General features: G+C 37.2%; 1 protein-coding gene across 5 annotated transcripts in view; it reads left to right on the forward strand.

Moving 5' to 3' along the window:
- The window catches only part of acsl6 (acyl-CoA synthetase long chain family member 6), a 33,266-nt gene that overhangs the window by 11,549 nt on the left and 2,700 nt on the right, over positions 1–19,017 (forward strand). For all 5 annotated transcript variants that reach the window (XM_028466371.1, XM_028466368.1, XM_028466367.1 and 2 more), the window contains 16 exons: positions 81–301; positions 1,718–1,832; positions 3,573–3,637; positions 5,136–5,237; positions 5,379–5,478; positions 5,650–5,828; positions 8,269–8,301; positions 9,264–9,315; positions 12,080–12,153; positions 12,285–12,362; positions 15,430–15,564; positions 15,740–15,874; positions 16,255–16,350; positions 17,081–17,153; positions 17,995–18,083; positions 18,195–18,311. In XM_028466371.1, coding sequence (XP_028322172.1) covers positions 98–301; positions 1,718–1,832; positions 3,573–3,637; positions 5,136–5,237; positions 5,379–5,478; positions 5,650–5,828; positions 8,269–8,301; positions 9,264–9,315; positions 12,080–12,153; positions 12,285–12,362; positions 15,430–15,564; positions 15,740–15,874; positions 16,255–16,350; positions 17,081–17,153; positions 17,995–18,083; positions 18,195–18,311 — 1,647 coding nt within the window. In that variant the 5' untranslated portion in view covers positions 81–97. The remainder of the gene's footprint in view (positions 1–80; positions 302–1,717; positions 1,833–3,572; positions 3,638–5,135; positions 5,238–5,378; positions 5,479–5,649; positions 5,829–8,268; positions 8,302–9,263; positions 9,316–12,079; positions 12,154–12,284; positions 12,363–15,429; positions 15,565–15,739; positions 15,875–16,254; positions 16,351–17,080; positions 17,154–17,994; positions 18,084–18,194; positions 18,312–19,017) is intronic.

Below are 19,017 nucleotides of genomic sequence, written 5' to 3' on the forward strand. Positions count from 1 at the left end.
AGCATAAAAATCCCATTTATGTATATCATAGATACAGATAAACTTATGTGTGTACGTGATGAACTTCCTCCTCCTCACAGAGCTCAGCTCCACCCTGATGGAGAAGATGCAGGCCCAGGAGTCGACGAGCGGCCTCAGGATCCCAGAGATGGAAGAGTTCGGCCATTTCTTCCGCACGCTGCCGACGTCCACGCTTTTGGGTATCGGAGCTCTGACCGCGGTGCTGGGATACTGGTTTGCCACTCGGCCTCGTCCCATCAAGCCCCCCTGCAGCCTGCAGCACCAGTCTGAGGAGGTCCCGGTGAGATACATTATTGTTCTAGATCCATTTACTAATGCTGAAGTTTACTTTTTTAATTCTCAGCAATTAACCTCACATGAACGGCAGAGGGATTTAAGGTGCAAGTGTTGCTTTAAGAGCTTATAAGGTCTAATGAATGTATAGAGGAGTGATTTCACACTCTTTTTTTGTTTTGAGCCCATTATTATTATCAAGCAGAGAGACTTGCACAACATGCAGGACTGCAGCCCTTCATGATTTCGAGAATTGAAAGCGAGACATTTTGTGGAATATTTAAAAAGAAATTCAATTATGTTTGAGTTTTCTGCTTGCTGCTACATTAACCTTTCATGCCAAGAGCAGTGATTCTCAACGTGGAAGTGGGTCACGGACCTGTACGGGTGGGTCGCAGACAGCTGGTCAAAAATAAATAAACACTTATTTTGTCTTTTATTTTGAAAGAAACTTCTTTTGACAGGCATGCTATAAAATGTATGTTGCACAGAAAAATATAAAGATTTATGTTTTAAAAAATATGATGTATGTCTGTTTTCAACAGCTAGTTTTGAAAATCTAAATTCAATGAATTGGGCAAAATTTTGAGTTTAAGGGCGAGACCAGTTGACGACCCCTGGGCTAGAGTGTTTTTATTTATTTAGCTTTTACCAAGAAAAAAAAAAATCTTTCAACATTTCAAACAAATAAGAATTATTAAATGTTGAGAAACATGTAATTATTAGATGATTTTTAAAACTATAATGAAAAATACTGTCAAATCTAATTTTTGTAGTGCAGTAATTAACACAAAAATGAAAGAAAACTTCTTTAATTTTATTTTTATTATTCTTTATTCATATTTCCTTTTTCTCTAAACCTCTAAGAAGAAAAGTTTTTTGTTTTTTTTCTATTTTTTTTAATTTTGAACTTTGACGTTAGTAGAACAGTTTTTCTGTTTGTTTTGTTTTTTTTTTAATTTACATTGTTCAAACCCTTTACCTAAAGCTTTGATGGGCGTGTCAGAGAAAAGCTGATCCTGTCAGTTTGCGTCACGTAAACCTCGGCACCTGACAAGTGAGCCTGGAACCATTTGTGTTCTAAATATCATTTGAAAAGGTTGTTTTTTTTTATTTGCTAACCTGAGAAGGAGAAACAATGCTGTTCAACAGACTGCATGTAACACATGAGCAGGTGTGTGTGTTTGAACAAAGGTTTCACGTGTCTTCATTAGGGACGTGTCCTGCCACGCCCTCTAATCCTAAAGCCTATTGACAAATCCTTTCATCATTTTCTCATATTCAGTTCAATATGTTTGAATCAAACTGAATTTCATTTCTCAGTTTTTGTATTTTAAACAAGGATCCCGTCATTTTTCTATCCTAGCACCAGAGCTAATTGCTTAAACTGTCTGTCTTTTCGCTTTCTGTTCCCATGAGTCAGCATGAAGACGGCGGTCGCAGGTCCATGATGGGCGACCCAGCTAAACTGCTGACTCATTACCATGATGACGCCAGGACCATGTATGAGGTGTTCCAAAGAGGCCTTCACATTTCTGGTGAGTGGGACATGAAAAAGAGGGATAAATACAAAATGACAATTGGTTTTAGACTTTCACAATAAAGGTATTAATTACTAGACTTCTCATGTATATCAGGAAATTGAAACGTAATATGAAAGCATGTAGGTGCACTACATTTTTCAACCTCACCAGAATCAGATGTACTTTATTGGCAGTAGCTATCCGTACAGTTGCCGTATCAATATACCGACATTCTATCCATACGCAGCGCCCCTATTTGACCAGTTTAGGTCACGTGATAGGTCAGTCATTGGCCAGTTTAGATCGCGTAACTAAGATTAAACCTAACCCTAATTCTAAAAATGGTTGCGATATTGGGTTACAACCTAACCGTAAACCTAAGACGCTACGTACTTCTACTACTTCGGTAACCGTACCAATAGCACCGGGGGGTTGTCCGTACGGCAACCGTACAAATAGACACTTTGTACTTTATTTATCCCTGGGGGAACTTGCTTTTTTTTTTACAGATGCTCCAGATTATTGAACGAAAAGAACAAACACTAAAACATAGACAAGTAAGAAAATAAAATCAATAAAAATGTACATAATTAAATAAAAGATAGGGTTCAAATTAAATAGGAATTAATCGTTGTTTTACTTAATAATAATACATTCATATTTTTGAAAGTATTTAACAGACAGTGTTTCTAGTTATTAGAAGCTTGAATTTCTTAACATTTTTGTGCCATAACTTGAACACTTTGATGTATAAGTAACAACTTTATATAGCTCCTACATTCCCTGCAATTTTCAGTTTCAAGCTAAATCGTCCTTAAAATTATTTGGTAATTATTTGGTAGGACTAATTGGGGAAACAGGCCATGGGTTTAACACCCAGATATTTATTGTCAATAGGTTGGTTTTAGATCTGCACTTAGTTTTTTTTTCCTTATTGTCGATTTTATTGCTGTCAAACTTTTTTTTATTAATTGCCAAATTGGCTGAATTAGAAAAATGAATACACTGTTAAGTATATAAATCATATTTTGTAATAACCAAAGTGCAAGCATTTATTGAAGATCATACAGAATAAAAAACTATAACATTTTGCTCAATTTTAAGAGGTTTCCTTTTAACTTTTGCAATAAAATTCTGTGCAGAAATAATTCAGAGGGCCGGGTTGAAGCTTCAAATGGGCCGAATTTACCCCCCGGGCCTTTAGTTTGATACATCTCCCTTAGGCCATGGAAGATTCCATTACATTTTGTCGGGAATATGGATCAATATAGTGACGCTCACACTGCAGTACTGTACAGTCTTGGAGACAAGCTGACAGATTTAGCACGCAGGCCTACAGCACTGTGGTCCGACTCTGAAACATCTAATTAGTTCCTCGGTTGCTGGAGGTGGAAAGAAGCCCTGCTGTTGCCACGGTGACGGCCAGCATTACTAATGGGAAAAAAATGTGTTTCAACTCACGACCAAGGCACGACAAAACCTTGCTGAGTCATAATGTGGAGATGTTCCAATCGTGTATTAGGAGATACCTGAAACTCACAAGAGATTTGTGTTTTATTATTTGATATGTACCTAATTGTCATCCGTATAGCACTCCAACTCCAGATTCCGACAGATTAAACTCCTTTAGAATAATGTTGTATAATGCTGGATGATGACTATAATGCTGGTTAATGGAGTAGATAGAAAATAAGTGTTCTCACATGGCTTCACTTCTGTTAATAACTGCTTTGTCTCTCTGGGGCTTTAACATAGGCGACGGACCTTGTTTGGGCTCACGGCTCCCGAATCAGCCTTACAAATGGATTTCCTACAAAGAGGTCAGTGACTTGTCTTTTTATGATTCGAGGGAAACTTTGAGTAGATATAAGGATATGGATTAAAGGTGCAGTCCGCAACTCTCAGATCCCTCTCTCCCCCTCCCTCCCCGCTGCTCTCTTGCCCTGCCTCCAAACCTTCCAAAGTCCCTCCCTCAGAGGAGCTAGCAAGCTAACGTTAGTCCGACAGCAACATCACAGTAATATAACATGCTCTGTTAAAAGCATATTACTGCAGCGCTTCTCTCTCTCTATGTGCACACAGTACACCATTCTAGCAGCAGCAACAACACGATGTCACTTACAGCAACCACACACGGAGGCTGCTGCGCGCACACAAACAACACGTGCACTACAGAGTTCTAGTATAACAATTACAAATCAAACATAATGTAAATCAAGCAGCAGTAATTACCTTTCAAGCAGAAAAGTCACCAATTCCATCTTCTACTCCTCCAGACCATACACTGTAAAAAAGACGGCACTCTAGCTCCGGGAGAGGGGCGGGGCCTGTGAGCAACAGCTGTCAGACAGTCCCTCAAACACAATCCTGGCTCTGATTGGTTCATTTTGCTCGGTCACGGTGCGTTCTGCAATCTGCCAAAGGCTGCAGGAGCAGCAGGGAGGGCTCAACGACTCTGTTTTTTTTTTTCACACAAACTACTAGTTTGATGTAAAGCTGTCCTTACATAGTGACAGCTTTAGTAAATATGACAAAAAGTCACTTTTATGAGAGTTGCAGACTGCACCTTTAAGGGAATAGTGGCACATGCTGTGTTTTAATATTATTTTACAGAGATATGGAACCATTAGTTTGAAACCATTTCCAAACATCAGAATTTAAAGGCAAAATAAAATAGAAAATTAAATGAACACAGCCTCTCAACCTCAATAGGCAGATGGATTTATAATAGAAGAAGCATTTACTGGGCTTCAGTGTACCTGAAAGAGCAGCTTAATAAGTCAGGACATGTTTGTAAAGAGTTCAGAAGTGAAAGAAAACTAAGAATGTGCATAGGATTCCCATGTGTGACTCAGTCAGGGAGCATCCGGGACAAGACGCCAGACAATTAGACAAAAACTGCTGAATAAGCATGTACTGTAATATGAACCTAAGTATTTCACTACAGTGCACTGTACATGCACTACTTGATTAATACATTCCTCTATTATTAAATATTAATGCAATCTCAGATTTTCCAGTAACATATGTTGTATTTAATGCTAAATGTTTATCTAATGATAATAATAATAACAATTAAGTGTATGTTATTACTCGTTAATAATAATTGGATTGTCGCGTCGGGTATGTGAAGTTTTCATTGTGTGAAGCACTTTTAATTGTATTTTATCTATGAAAAGCACTATATCAATAGAGGAAAAACAACAACAACACTATATCCATCCCATTTAAATCTTTGGAGAAAGTAATGTGAAGAGTTTTACTGTATTTCTAACTTTGTCTGTATTCAAACAGCTGTGCCACATTCCTGTTTCCTAGGTCACAATGCGAGCGGAACATCTGGGCTCAGGCCTGCTGCACCAGGGCTGCCTGCCCACTCCAAACCAGTTCATTGGAGTGTTTGCACAGAACAGACCTGAGGTGAGTGTGAACAGATATCTCTGTACCATCAGAGCACATATTTAGAATGACACACACCGTCACATATTGATGTTTTTTCCTCCTTTTTCTAAAACTGCTGCTGAAAGTCGACCTAAACTTTGACGTCTGTGTGTATTTTAGTGGATCATCTCAGAACTTGCCTGCTACACCTACTCCATGGTGGTGGTGCCCCTTTATGACACCCTTGGCCCAGATGCAATACGGTTCATCATCAACACGGGTAAGAACACACATACACACACATACACACTTTGTAATGGTGGATTAATCACAGAGAGGAACAAATATTACCTGACCAAATATCTACTGAACTCCCACTCTACGTGTGTTACCTTATTTAGCTGATCCTCACACAAGGCACCGTGTGCTCTTGTGTGCTTGTGTTTTTCAGCCGAGATCTCCACAGTCATTTGTGACAAAACGCAGAAAGCTCAGGTGCTTTTGGAAAACGTGGAAAGGCGGGAAACTCCCGGCCTAAGGAGAATCATCCTGATGGATGCCTTCGATGCTGCCCTCGTGGAACAGGCGAAGGGATGCGGCGTTCATGTGCAGGCCCTGCAAGAAGTAGAGGTATGAGACTTAGAAATCTCCTTTAATCTATAACCAATCAGATTGATTTGTGATCATTTCATTTTCAAAAGAAAAGCACATAGTTAGACTTCATTCCTTAGAACATTTCCTGAACTCCTGGACCAACTGCCCCAAAGCTCACATGGTAGTTGGAAGACCTTTAATCACATGGGAAACTAACAGCCCTGGGGAGTATGGGGCGTTTGGTCAAATTAAATGCACAAAATAACTCCAAATGCACACAAAATGGCATAACAATACATACAAGGGCAACAAAATTGAAACTAAAAACACACAAAATGACGGAAAAATACATAAAAGGGGCAAAAAATACACAAAAAAGGGCTTTCAAAACACAAAAAATGACACTAAAACTCACAAATGACAGAAAGGGCAACATAATGACACTAAAACACACAAAATGACAGAAAGGGCAACAAAATGTCACTGAAAACACAATAAAAATGACAGAGAGGGCAACGAAAATGACATTAAAATGACAGAAAAATAAATAAAATGACACAATACGCAAAATGACTCCAGAAACAAATAAAATGACAACAAAAAAGGACAGAAAATGAAATAAAAAGGCACCATAAATGACACTAAAACACACAAAAAAACAGAAAATTACAGAAAATTGCAGCTTAGTATGCAAAATGACTCCAGAAACAAATGAAATGAGAACAAAAACACACAAAATGATCGAAAAATATACTAAATGATTCTTGCTCAGACTGGTCGTTAATCTAAATGCTGACATGAATGTTGATAATGTGGCTCTTGGATCAGAAAATGACATTTTTTGTGGCCCCCATTGTGATAAAAGTTGCCCCTTTATGAACTATTATTACTGTAACAGTTTATAATCAAAGTGGAGAAGTGCTGAATGGATGGTTAAAGAAAAGTGTTGTATTTGAATACTATCTGTTTGATTACATTCATGGTTGTGGGACATTGGAGTCTGTGTAAAGTCAATGACAGCAGGTAAAAGGGATGATCATGACATGAATGACATGAATCCTTTAAGGACTGTGATTCTTCAGCTTTAAGGACAGTTTGCAGACGCTCCTTATTTGCAGCAGTGCATCCTGTAAACCATATCATGATGCAGCATGAAAAGATGCTTTGTAACAGTCATCTGGTAGAGCAGCCTTTTTTTCCCACATCATGCATTTGCTAAGTACTCTGAACGTTTTTTTTTTTGTGTGTGTGTGTGTGTGTGTGTGTTGATTTTGTGTCCCAGAAGCATTGTCTAACAGCATTAAGTTCTACTGCAGGACACTCACAGAATCAACATATCATTTACAGTTTTGGAATATTTCCAACTTTTTGGTCAAGCATAACATCAGTTTGTTTGCTTTTTAATTGTTTTATAATAATATTCATGCCTGTGCATGTTTTTGTTTTTGTTTTTGTTTTTCTTATTTTATGAATAACGTTTATATTTGTTGTTGTTGTTGTCTATACGGAAAGGGCAAAACCGTAGGTACTGAGGTTGGAATGAGGAAATATATCTTTTTTTAAAATCAGCTTCTTTCATCGGGATTAAACAGTGTATGAATACGTTTGTTTGGATTGGCTGATGTGGCGTGTGGTGCCTGTTTATCATCTTTAAGAGCCAAGAATCTCAGCTATGCACAGTCTAAAATACAAAGCGCAGCCAGTCAAAACAAAGCAGTGCAGCGATTGGACTGATGCATAATGAAAAAAACAAGCTGTTTTTTTTTTTTTTTTTTTTTTTTTTGTAACTTCAAGGACGGCGAGTGATATTTATTTGCGCAAAATGACTTGACAGTCATTGTGGGCAACCACTGAAGATGGAGTCACGGGTTGTTGTGGCCCAGACTGTGTGTAAGCTACACTTTTGGAGAAGTTTGACAAGCCTCTTTAGCAACTGTCACTGCAACATTCATGTAAAACAGGTCCAGCTTCCTGCTTTAAGCAACATGGTTTGAAAAAGGACGCACATTATAGGTAGCACCAAAGCCGTGTTTACATGCATGACTCCCATGCTTGTGTAATGATAACCTGTCACCAAAGTGTGTGAACAATGCCAGTGTGAGGTCAACTTAACTCATCTGGTTCAACAGTCGTTGATACGTTTACGGGAAATGCATCATTTCCAATAACATGCATAGAAATGTATTATGCACAAAATATTACATTGCTGATGTTTTGCACATGTTCAGTCACATGATAACAATACCCCTGTTGACACACTATTGCAGCATTAAGTTAAAAAAAGTTAAAAAGTTAAAAGTTAAAAAGTTAAAAAATGTTTTACAGAAGATACACACTTTTAAAAAAGATGTTATTCCACTGTTGTGACGTGTAAAGGGATTTAGAAATAAAACAATGTCTTCTGTTGTAATGTTCATCATTTCAAAATGTAACAGTCTTTGTTTTATTGAGTTTTTGTGTTGTTTGTTTTTTTTAGGCTCTGGGCAGAGACCACCACAGAAAACCAAATGTAAGTAAAACTGCTTTTCTTCTTCTTCTTCTTCTTCTTCTTCTTCTTCTTCTTCTTCTTCTTCTTCTTCTTCTTCTTCTTCTTCTTCTTCTTCTTCTTCTTCATCTTCTGTTTATTGGAAACACTTAGCTGAGTGAACAAAAACTATAAAAAGTTATTTAAAAAAAAAAAAAAAAAAAAAAAAACACTTTTATTATATGACATAGTTAAATTTTTCCAAATATATTCAATTTAATTTAATTTATATACATAATTCTCCAAATTGTTTCATATTTATCAGATCTTACATAAAGATTTTGGTATCATAGCCAAAGTCAAATGTTTTTTAAGTAATTTAATCACAATGTTTAAAAATGTTAAACTGGAGAAAATTAAACTGGGAATATAATTATAAAAGGAATTGTAAAAAGCAATTTTTAAAAAAATTTTTTAAATGTACTTCTGCCATACTTCTAGAAAGACGACAGTGTAAATATGTCTAGTATTTGTATCGTGCCCTACTTCTGATTATGCAATATTGCATAGTTAAAAACATTTGTATATTTTTTTTTTTTCACTTATGAAAAATAGTTTCAAGCATTTATGCAATTATTTCCCAACTAAATAATTATACATTTCCTAAACACTGCTCTATGGTAAAATGAATAGTTTGTGCTTTGATAATCTCACATACTATATATATATAGTGGACTTTATTGCCAACTGTAGTCAAATACCACCACTGCTGCTTGCTACTGGTGCTGCTGGTGCTGCTGGTGTAATGACAGAAGAGGTCGGTTAAGTCAATGACCTGATCAACAGTTCAACAAATGCTTTGAGAGTCTTTGCTGATCTGCCGACCCAGAGCTTATTTCTTTTGAAGTTCAGTGTGGTATTTATTACGTCTTGTTGTTTAGATTCACGTTACCATGTCAACAAGTTGCACATGTTTTGACTCGTGCCATTTCTTCCCCCCCAAAAAGCCGCCAGCACCGGATGACCTGTCGATTGTGTGCTTTACCAGTGGAACCACAGGTTTGTGTGACAGCCTTGCATCTGTTGTGCTAAATATTATATCACCACACGTAGCCTTAAATAGAACAAACAAAATCATAATAATATTATATTTATTTCATATAGCGCTTTTCAGAAAACTCAACGACACTTTACAATAAAAGTACAGACAATAAAAAGAGTACGTGCAATAATGAAATTAATTGAAGTTTTGTAACTTTAAAGTAATATAAGTAGATTTAAGCAGTTAAAAGCAAGTCTGAATAAATGGGTTTTGATGCGTAATTTGAAAGAGTCCAGAGTGGTACAGCTTTGAATGTCTTGAGGTAATGAATTACAGAGGGAGGGTGTGGCTATAGATATAATGCATTAACAACAACGACAAAACACACATGCATGCTTAATAAATCATAATTATTACCTTGGTTTGGTTTTTAAAGTTTTTTTAAATGTGTTTTTTTTTTTTTTGCATAAATGCAAACTGGCCTACTATTTATTCTATTTTAAAAACCATGCTGCAGTTTTTAAGTTTTTTTTTACCAATATATTTTTTTCTTTTTTTATCTCCCCTTTTGCATGTACTGTATAACCAAAACTAAATTGAATGAATAAATATGATGGAGTTACTTTAGGTAAAGTATGACATTCTGCATTTAAAACTAAAACATTATTCAGTATCAATTTGACATCAAGTATATATGCCAACAACAACAAATAAAAGCCCAATTAACATGCAATTCCTCCCTGTTAAAGGTGAATAACATAACGTAACTCATGACAGTGCAGTAACAAAGACCTTTGGCAGCCCTGCTTATCTTCTGCTACTCAGACAGGAACTCATGTGACTTACAGGAAACGGAGAGGGTTGCACTGAAATTTTAATGTTGCAGACTGTCACTATTGCTTAACATGCCTCTAATAACGCATAACATGCTGTAACTACTAGCAACAGACAATAAATCCACATTTTGTGTCACAACAAAATTCTCTTTTAATTAAATTGTGTTTTCCAGCAATGAAATGGCACTGTAGAGTATGTAATGCATTGTTTGTGGGAAAAAAACCTGTATCTTTAATTGTTACATAGTAATAATAACATAGATTTGACCTTTAAGAAAGAGAATATCCACCCTGCACACTTAATTATCTGGTAGCCTTCAACAATGGGTGAAGTTTTCATAGTGCAACAATCTCAGCAGGCATGGAAACAACTGTGGGGCCATGTGAGGACACTGTTGTTGTGCATGTGTCACCAAATGAGGTGTTCAGGTAGGATTGATCACGCTGCCACCTGCTGGTGTTATACAGACAATCAGCTCCACCGCTTCTCCTGATGAAGACACATTCATCACAAACCACTGCATTTCCTATCACCAGCCTCTTTTATTTCAACACGTCCTCAGATCTCAGCTGCTGGGATGTCACCTGACTTCCATGTTTAAGATCTGTGACTAAAAACAGGAGCTTCTAACACACGAGCAAAAACACTATTGTATTAGACTGAAGTGTAACCACATGAAAAAGAGTACGAGCGAATAAAATACCTTTTTGTTAAGGTAAATAGGTGGTTTTACTCTCTTTAACCCTCGTATTATCCTCAAATATTACTAACACATTTTACCTTTGGGGTCTATCTGACCCCAGGGGAATTTGCCTCCATAAAATTATTTTTAAGTACATAAATAACCCCTTTATAATGAAACCTTGACCTGTTCTCTAGTGCCACCATCGTCACAAATTTTTAAACTAGAATTCATTTATTTTGAATAGTTTTCATCCAAATCTCATATTTACTGACATTTATCACCTCCACACACAGACACGTTTTACACCGCTAAAAGAGATTGGGGTCAAATTGACCTCCGAGGAACACAATTGCATGCAATATGCGTTCAGCACATTGGAAAAAATATATATATCATCGTGATCATTTTATGCCTAATCAATTGTATTCATCAAATTAGGAAAAGTCATAAAATACGCAAGCAAACCAAATAATGTCAGCTATTATTTTTTAAACATAAACATTAAATGGGGTCAAATTGACCCCAAGGATAATAAGAAGGTTAAGGGATTCTCACAATAACGCCTACTGCTTTTAGCGTTTCACAATAAAAGTTGGAGTTCTTATAGGTTTTGCACTGGTACTAGTCAGAAAACGTCAACTCCTGAATACTGTTACAAAAAGAAGAAGCTTCCATTTGTTGAAAAACAACCCATAACCACTGAATAAATAGATTGTATCATTGTTAATGATTCACTACCAGCTAACCTCTTTTATTGCACAGGACAAGGGTGTTAAACTCATTTTAGCTCAGGTGCCAAATATAGAACAGCTTATTTTAAGAAGACCGCAGCTTTTAGGCAGGAAATTAGTCATTTAATCACTATTGTGCTCTAGTTTGCACTTCCACGTATAAACAATTGATAAAATATGTGTGGCCCTGATAATATCAAAGCAATTAGTAACAGATATCAGTCCCTGCAGGATCTTTACTTTCAATATATTTGATTTTATAACCTATTTTTATGTAATTTGAAGAAATTTTGGGGAATAATTAAAAGAAAATGGCAGGATTTTGGAAAAAATCGAGAGTTCTTTCAACAAATCTAAATGAATCATTGATATGAGCATGGGGAGAATGTGAGCCCTGCTAATATTGTTGTTGTTGCGTATTAATTTGGAGATATCTACAACTGAATTAGTACACAATGATTCATGGCTTCTCTGATCACATGTTCTACTAGTGCAGCTGAGTTAAGTTATTGTGTTTTTCACACACAGGTAACCCAAAGGGAGTCATGCTGACCCATGGGAACGTGGTGGCAGATTTCTCAGGCTTCCTTAAAGTAACAGACGTAAGTTCAAGCCCTCGTTTCTCTTCACCTATTTATGTTAGTGTTTATTTAGTTTTATATAACCACTTGTAATTCAAGGACTTTCCTTTGATAAGCAAGTGTGTCATCTTTCCTCTTTTTATGTGCTGCAGAAAGTCATTTTTCCCAACAAAGACGATTGCCTCATCTCCTTCCTGCCCCTGGCTCACATGTTTGAGAGACTAATTGAGGTACGTGGGCTCAACGTGTATGTGATCACAGGAATGATAGTGTGTGTGTGTGTGTGTGTGTGTCACAAAGCTTGTGGAAGCAGAGGAAAGAATTTTCCAATAGGTGCGTCCGGATGGTGGGCAACAAATATTCTGTGCGTGGGTTGGATGGTGAGGGGGAGGAACAGTGACTGGATTCTCATGTGATCTCTGATTTCCTTAAGTTTCACTTTCCAGCTCTGATGCCAAAGCTGCAGTTTACAACTAGTAGTGCTTGTGTTGCATAAGATCTGGGGGAGAAAAAACTCACACGTTTTTTTTTTTTTTTTACCGTAGAGCAGTGACATCAGACTACACATATGTACTGTATATTCCTATATAGCCAGAGGTTCTGTGAGGTTTTTGTAGACTTTATGGCCCCCTTTTTGAGGCAAAGGGACTATTTCAGTTTCAGTTTTCATTCTCCAACTAGTGAAACATTTCCAGGAACTTCCATTTATTTCATCATTCATGGATACTATCCCTGTCTGGAGCTGCTTTTTTCACGTCTAGGATTTATCCAGTTATAGCCTGTTTATTTAATCAGAAGAATATCCAAACTGATCAGGGCATTTAATTTAACAAGATAATAATAATCCATCCATCTTCAAACCCGCTAATTGCCGTTTATCAGGGTCGCGGGGGTCTGCCGGTGCCAATTTCCGGCTCTCATTGGGCGCTGGGCGAGGGTACACCCTGGACATGGTGCCAGTCCATCGCAGGGCGACATAGACAGACAACCACTCACTCACTCATTCACTCCTATGGGCCATTTAGAGACTCCAATCAACCTTACAGTCATGTTTTTGGAAACCCACGCAGCACGGGGAGAACATGCAGACAAAATAATGATAATAATAATAATAAAAAGACTAGTTCAATTTATTTCAACTTTATTTATATAGTGCAAATTACACGAATAGTCATCTCGAAAATTAAAATTTAAAAAAAAAATTTTTTATTCCTCTTGTAGCGTTAAATATATTGTATCAAACTATTTATTTTATTTTTAGCCTCTATCAGAAACAAACTCAACCTAAAATATCATGTAACCTGGGGTCGAGGCCCCTTCTGATAAATTAAAATAGATTTAAATTTTTTTTTTAATTATTATTCTTATTTTTAATTAAAACAACGCATAATATTAAACAACTGTATTCTATACTTTATTTTGTAAAATATGAATATAGTTAAAAAAAAATGCTGTAAAATATATATATATATATATATATATATATATATATATATATATATTTAAGCTGGCACAACTTGTCACTAATCCTGGCTACTCTATTTGAAATACAGTATAAAAAACTAATTCTAAAACAAACAAAAAAAGTCTTTGGGGTCGCCAGAAATTCTTGATATGGGGGTCACGATCCAAAAAAGGTTTTTGGAACCACTGGCTTAGAGTTTAAAGTTGACCTTTAAATCTACAGACAATGGGGTTGTTTTGCTACCATGAGAATGTGAGGCTAATGTCAGTCAATCAAACCATCATTTTAATTCATGCCAACGTTAAGATTTTGGGGTGGAGCGCTCTGGATGTTTGTGATAGTGAGGGTGTGTCTTGTTTTTCTTTCGACCAGCAGGAAACTACCTAAATTCCCAAGTTAACATTCTAACCAGTCAAAACAAACAAAGCAGATAAAGGGTGTTTTTTTTTTTTTTCTAAAACAGAGATCATCATTAACGTCGGTGAGTCACTAAGTGGCTTCCTCAGCAGCTTAATGGATTTAATGGCCCCTGAACGCAACATAAACTAACCATGCTCTACAATGGATTGGATTCCTAAAACAGCCACAAAATGAAACTGGGATTATCTATCCAGTGTGTGAGAAATTCCTTCTGAGGCGGTCACCTCTTTAAACTATATACCATCACCGCCAAACCTTTGTTCAGCAGCTTAAAGTTCTAAATGTGTGTGTGTGTGAGTGACAGCCTGGATTTTTACAGCAATCTCTACACGATATGATAAACAGCTATCCAGCAGATCAACATTTCGTTGCTTTTTTGTTTGTGCATTCAGACTTTAAGTTTAATGCCAATATTTTTCCATTAACGTTGTTGATGTTAATGAACTTTAAATAGTCTTTGTGTCTTTTTTAGAAATAAAGTTTCGTCTGTTCGGCTTCATAATCTAATGCTGTGGTTCTCAAACTCGTTTGGCCCAACAACCCCCTTTGTCTTATTTCTGAATCCAAGCACCCCCTTTGTCCGACTACAACATTTTGCTCAGAATACTGTGAAAAGATACCTATAAAGCCTAATGATGGAATAAATGAGTGATAACGTACATTTTAAAGAATCTCATTTTGTAAATAAGTGCAAAGAAACGGTGGCGCCTGAGTATAATTATAGTTTCATCATTTCCGGTCACTTCCAACTACTGTGGGACTAAAACTGAGCCGAGTATTTTCAGTTTATGTTCTAATCAAGATCTTTTCCATTTTCAGTGTTACGAATGTCATTTTTAACTAAAAATATACATTTAAAAAAAAACCCATATTTTTAATGCTTTCATTTCTCTCTCTCTCTTTCTCTCTCTCTCTCTGTGAGACCTAGGGGTTCACATACCCCCATTTGAGTAACACTGATCTAATGCACATTTCTGTTTTTTCGGTGCAAAATTACTTTTGAACATTATCAAAGTACTTACCTTTAATGGTTTTAATAATTATTGTTTTATTTTTACACGTTATTATGGGACTTCCTACTTTTCACTATGAAATACAATAAAATGTTGCTAAATATTCCAGGACAGAAATGTATGCTACGGGGGGTGGGGGGGACCAGCAGCAACTGGGACCAGCAGCGAACAGAACACAACAGAAGAAAAATGACTAGATTGTTTTGTCTCCTATCACTTCTATTTCTCTATCGGTATTATAGCAACTTTTTCTCCTTTATAGCTTTTCAAAAGTCATTTCTAATATAAACTGGACAATATGTCATCGTAAGCACACCACAAGTGTTTGTTCGATCCATAAATATATGGTTTTTTTTCTTCTTTGTTGGTGATATGTTTGTGTCCCGTCTGTCTCTGCAGTCTGTGGTGTACTGTCATGGAGGAAGGATCGGCTTCTATCAAGGTGACATCCGCCTGCTGTCAGACGACATGAAGGCGCTCCGACCGACCATTTTTCCTGTCGTGCCTCGACTGCTGAACCGCATGTATGACAAGGTGAGACCATCTCCGTTCAAGCTTACTTTATAAGCATATTCATCAATAATGAATTGATGATCAGATAGGACAATATGCGGGGCACTTATTTACATTTTGACTGACTCGGGGAGGATGTCTCAGAGGGTGAAGTCCAACAATTTCATGGTGTGTTTCGCCTTTGTGTCCTCTGCAGATTTTCAGCCAGGCAAACAGCCAGTTTAAGCGATGGCTGCTTAACTTTGCTGCTAAGAGAAAAGGTGCTGAGGTCAGCAGCGGCATCATACGCAGCGATAGCATGTGGGACAAGATCTTTTTCAACAGGATTCAGGTGAACCGCTGTCACGTGACCATATCAGGGCATATGAGAGCCAGGAGTCCATGTAGTACATTTATAAAACAGAAATGTAAAATTCAAGATAAATAATGATGGAGAGATCCGTGTCACTGTGAAGAGCTATATAGATATTTTTCACTTAAGAAAAACTGTTTTGTCCTTTCAAAGGACACTAAAGCCTTTTTCCTATAATAAAACTTATCTTTTGTGTACATAAACTTATTGTGTTTTAATGTGGTGTTAAACTTTAACCATGAAGCTTTGGTTTTCTCATACTATCTATAGAGGTTTGTCACTTCAGTAGCTTCATATATATTTATGTTCACGGCAGAATAAAGGTTTCTTTGTGTTTTATCTGGGCTGATCTCATGCAGGCCAGCTTGGGAGGAAGATTGAGGATGATTATCACAGGAGCAGCCCCCACCTCACCCACAGTCCTGGGATTCCTCAGGACAGCTCTGGGGTGTCAGGTCAGACATTCTCACACAAAAGTTGTTCCTTTTTTCTCTTTGTTTCCTGTTTTCTTTTTACAACATTTAACCATTTCTTCATTTTAGAATGAACTGCCGATGTTTTGTTAGCCACTCGCTAGATGCCACCACTTCTATTACACAGGAAGTTGTTTGCATATGGTGGATGAAGTTATGCACTCAGGCATTTGACTACAGGGTTGGTATGGTATATGTAACACTTCATGTGTCAAACTCATCAAATCCAGCCCTTTTGAGAATCTAATTCGGCCTGCAGGAGAAACTCAACAATATTTGCAGGGGCTCACAGTTTTCCCGGTGCTTATGTTGCATGATTTCAGTCATTTGTGATGTTAAATAGTTGAAAAAACTCAAAATTCTTACAAAAGTCCTTACATTTTCCTCAAATTATTACATATATACCTTAATTAAATAGCAATTTATCACAAAATCTAGGAAACTTAAAGTCCTATTCCTGTTGGGACTGATATCTCTCACTTATTGCTTGGATATTGTTGGTTTCTTACATATTTAGTATTTTATGTATACGTAGAAGTGCAAACTACGGCACAATAATGTTAAAATTACACATAAAATCTGTGGCCCACTTGAGATCAAGCTGCTCCGTATTTCACCCCTGAACTATAAATAGTTTTACGGCCCTGCTTTATATTATCCTTAAGATCTGTTGATACACTGCGTGTTTGTATGTGTGGGTGTGTGCGCGCAGGTGTACGAGGCATACGGGCAGACAGAGTGCACAGCTGGCTGCACCTACACCACACCCGGAGACTGGACGCCAGGTGGGCAACACGAGGAAAAGATCCAATACCTGCCCCCAAAGAGTTTAACTTGAGAGAGGACGTAATGGGTGTATCAATAGATGTTTTTATTCGTGTTCAAACACATGAAAAAGCAAATAATAACTTGAAGCTCAAGTCGCACCAATGATTTATGGTGGAAATGTATAGGAAACAGTGGTGAGTCAGAGACAGGCAGAGGTTTGGAATAGCTCCAGTAGGGAAAAGAGTATTTTTGCGAAAATGTCTGTTTTGGTGCTTTCCGTAATGACAAGAATGCTAATGTAAGGCTAGGATTGTTCTTATTTTTTTAATTTGAATTTTCAATGCCGGGTTAGTTCTATGGTATCCATTGGATGTTTAGTCTGTTGTTTGACAACTGCACATTTCACTTTCATGTACGTCATAAGATATAAAATACAATAAATAATGTATTCCTTAAAAACTTCAAAGAAAAAAATCTGTTTTTAACTTCTAAACAAAGTCTGGAAATAAACTGAGGGTTCTTTTTTTTTTGAGAAAGTGAGATTATTGATTGGATAAAACGGACATCACACATATTTCATCACTTCTTTCATCAGATAATATTTACCAGTTACATAAAGAGCATGTCTCAGTACGTAAGTCAACATAGTTATATAGTAATTTACATGGTTTATTGATATTTAAAAGGCAGACTAGTATTACCCCCTACTGGCCACTTCAAGTACTGCATTCAGATATGAGTTTCTGTCTTTGCAAAGAGAATAATAAACATAATGCTGTAGGATTAGTAGGGGTTGGATAGCAGTGTATAAACTGTACAGATGAATTAGAAATGAGTCATTCCTGGGTGTCCACACAGGTCATGTCGGGGCTCCGTTGCCATGTAACCTCATCAAACTGGTGGACGTCCCAGAAAAGAACTACTTTGCCTCGAAAGGAGAGGGTGAGGTAAGTGGAGTATTCACATTCATTTAAGTTTTAGACTATTGTGGCAAATGTATTCACAAGTATTGATTTTTGACGTAATGGTTTTTACGTGTCTGTGCATGTGACCTTTAGGTTTGTGTGAAGGGACCAAACGTCTTTAAGGGTTATCTGAAAGACCCTGAGAGGACAGCGGAGACGCTGGATCCAGAAGGATGGCTCCACACTGGAGACATCGGCAAATGGTTACATGTGGGTGCACGCAACATCAGACATTTACAGTCAAATTACAACAATAAAGCCACATCACAGATATTTATTTTAGCTTTCCATTGGGCTTTATCTTGGCTGTCTCTTTTTAGGCCAGGCTACCAGACTCAAAATGCCACTTACGTTGTTCTTTTTCTTCTTATTGTTGTGTACACGAGTTAAAATAACTACTCCTCTGTTATTCGTAAACTGATCGAGCTGAAATTTGGTACGTATAATTTATTGATGTGTACGCATAGATGCTCGGAGCCCGATTTTTGATTAGGGGCCCGTGGGCCCACCCCCTTTTGTTCGGCAATTTCCATGAAAGTCGTCTTCACTATACGAATGGGGCCCATTACTCCGTATGTGACACGGGGGTGCCAGGGGCCCCCCGGGGACCTCAATATCAAATGACTACTCCTTCGTTAATGCACATTGATTCGGGCTGTAATTTGACATGGATATTCTATGAGCAGCTGTCAAGAACCTCTTGGAGAACCTTTTTGAAAGAGAGGAACGGGGGCCCACCCCTTTTCCAGTCATTTCTATATTTATCGAAACATACATAGTTGTGTGATATCTCGTTTCAAAGGCAATTCAACGTAGATTACAGTTTTACATCACACAATTTGATTTGTTTCACTCGTAGAACCGAGTCATTTGACTGAATTCTCGGGAACGTAGTACGTGCTATTCGGCGTGGGGA

The sequence above is a fragment of the Gouania willdenowi genome, chromosome 14, assembly GCF_900634775.1.
Source record: "Gouania willdenowi chromosome 14, fGouWil2.1, whole genome shotgun sequence".
NCBI classification, from domain to species: domain Eukaryota; kingdom Metazoa; phylum Chordata; class Actinopteri; order Blenniiformes; family Gobiesocidae; genus Gouania; species Gouania willdenowi.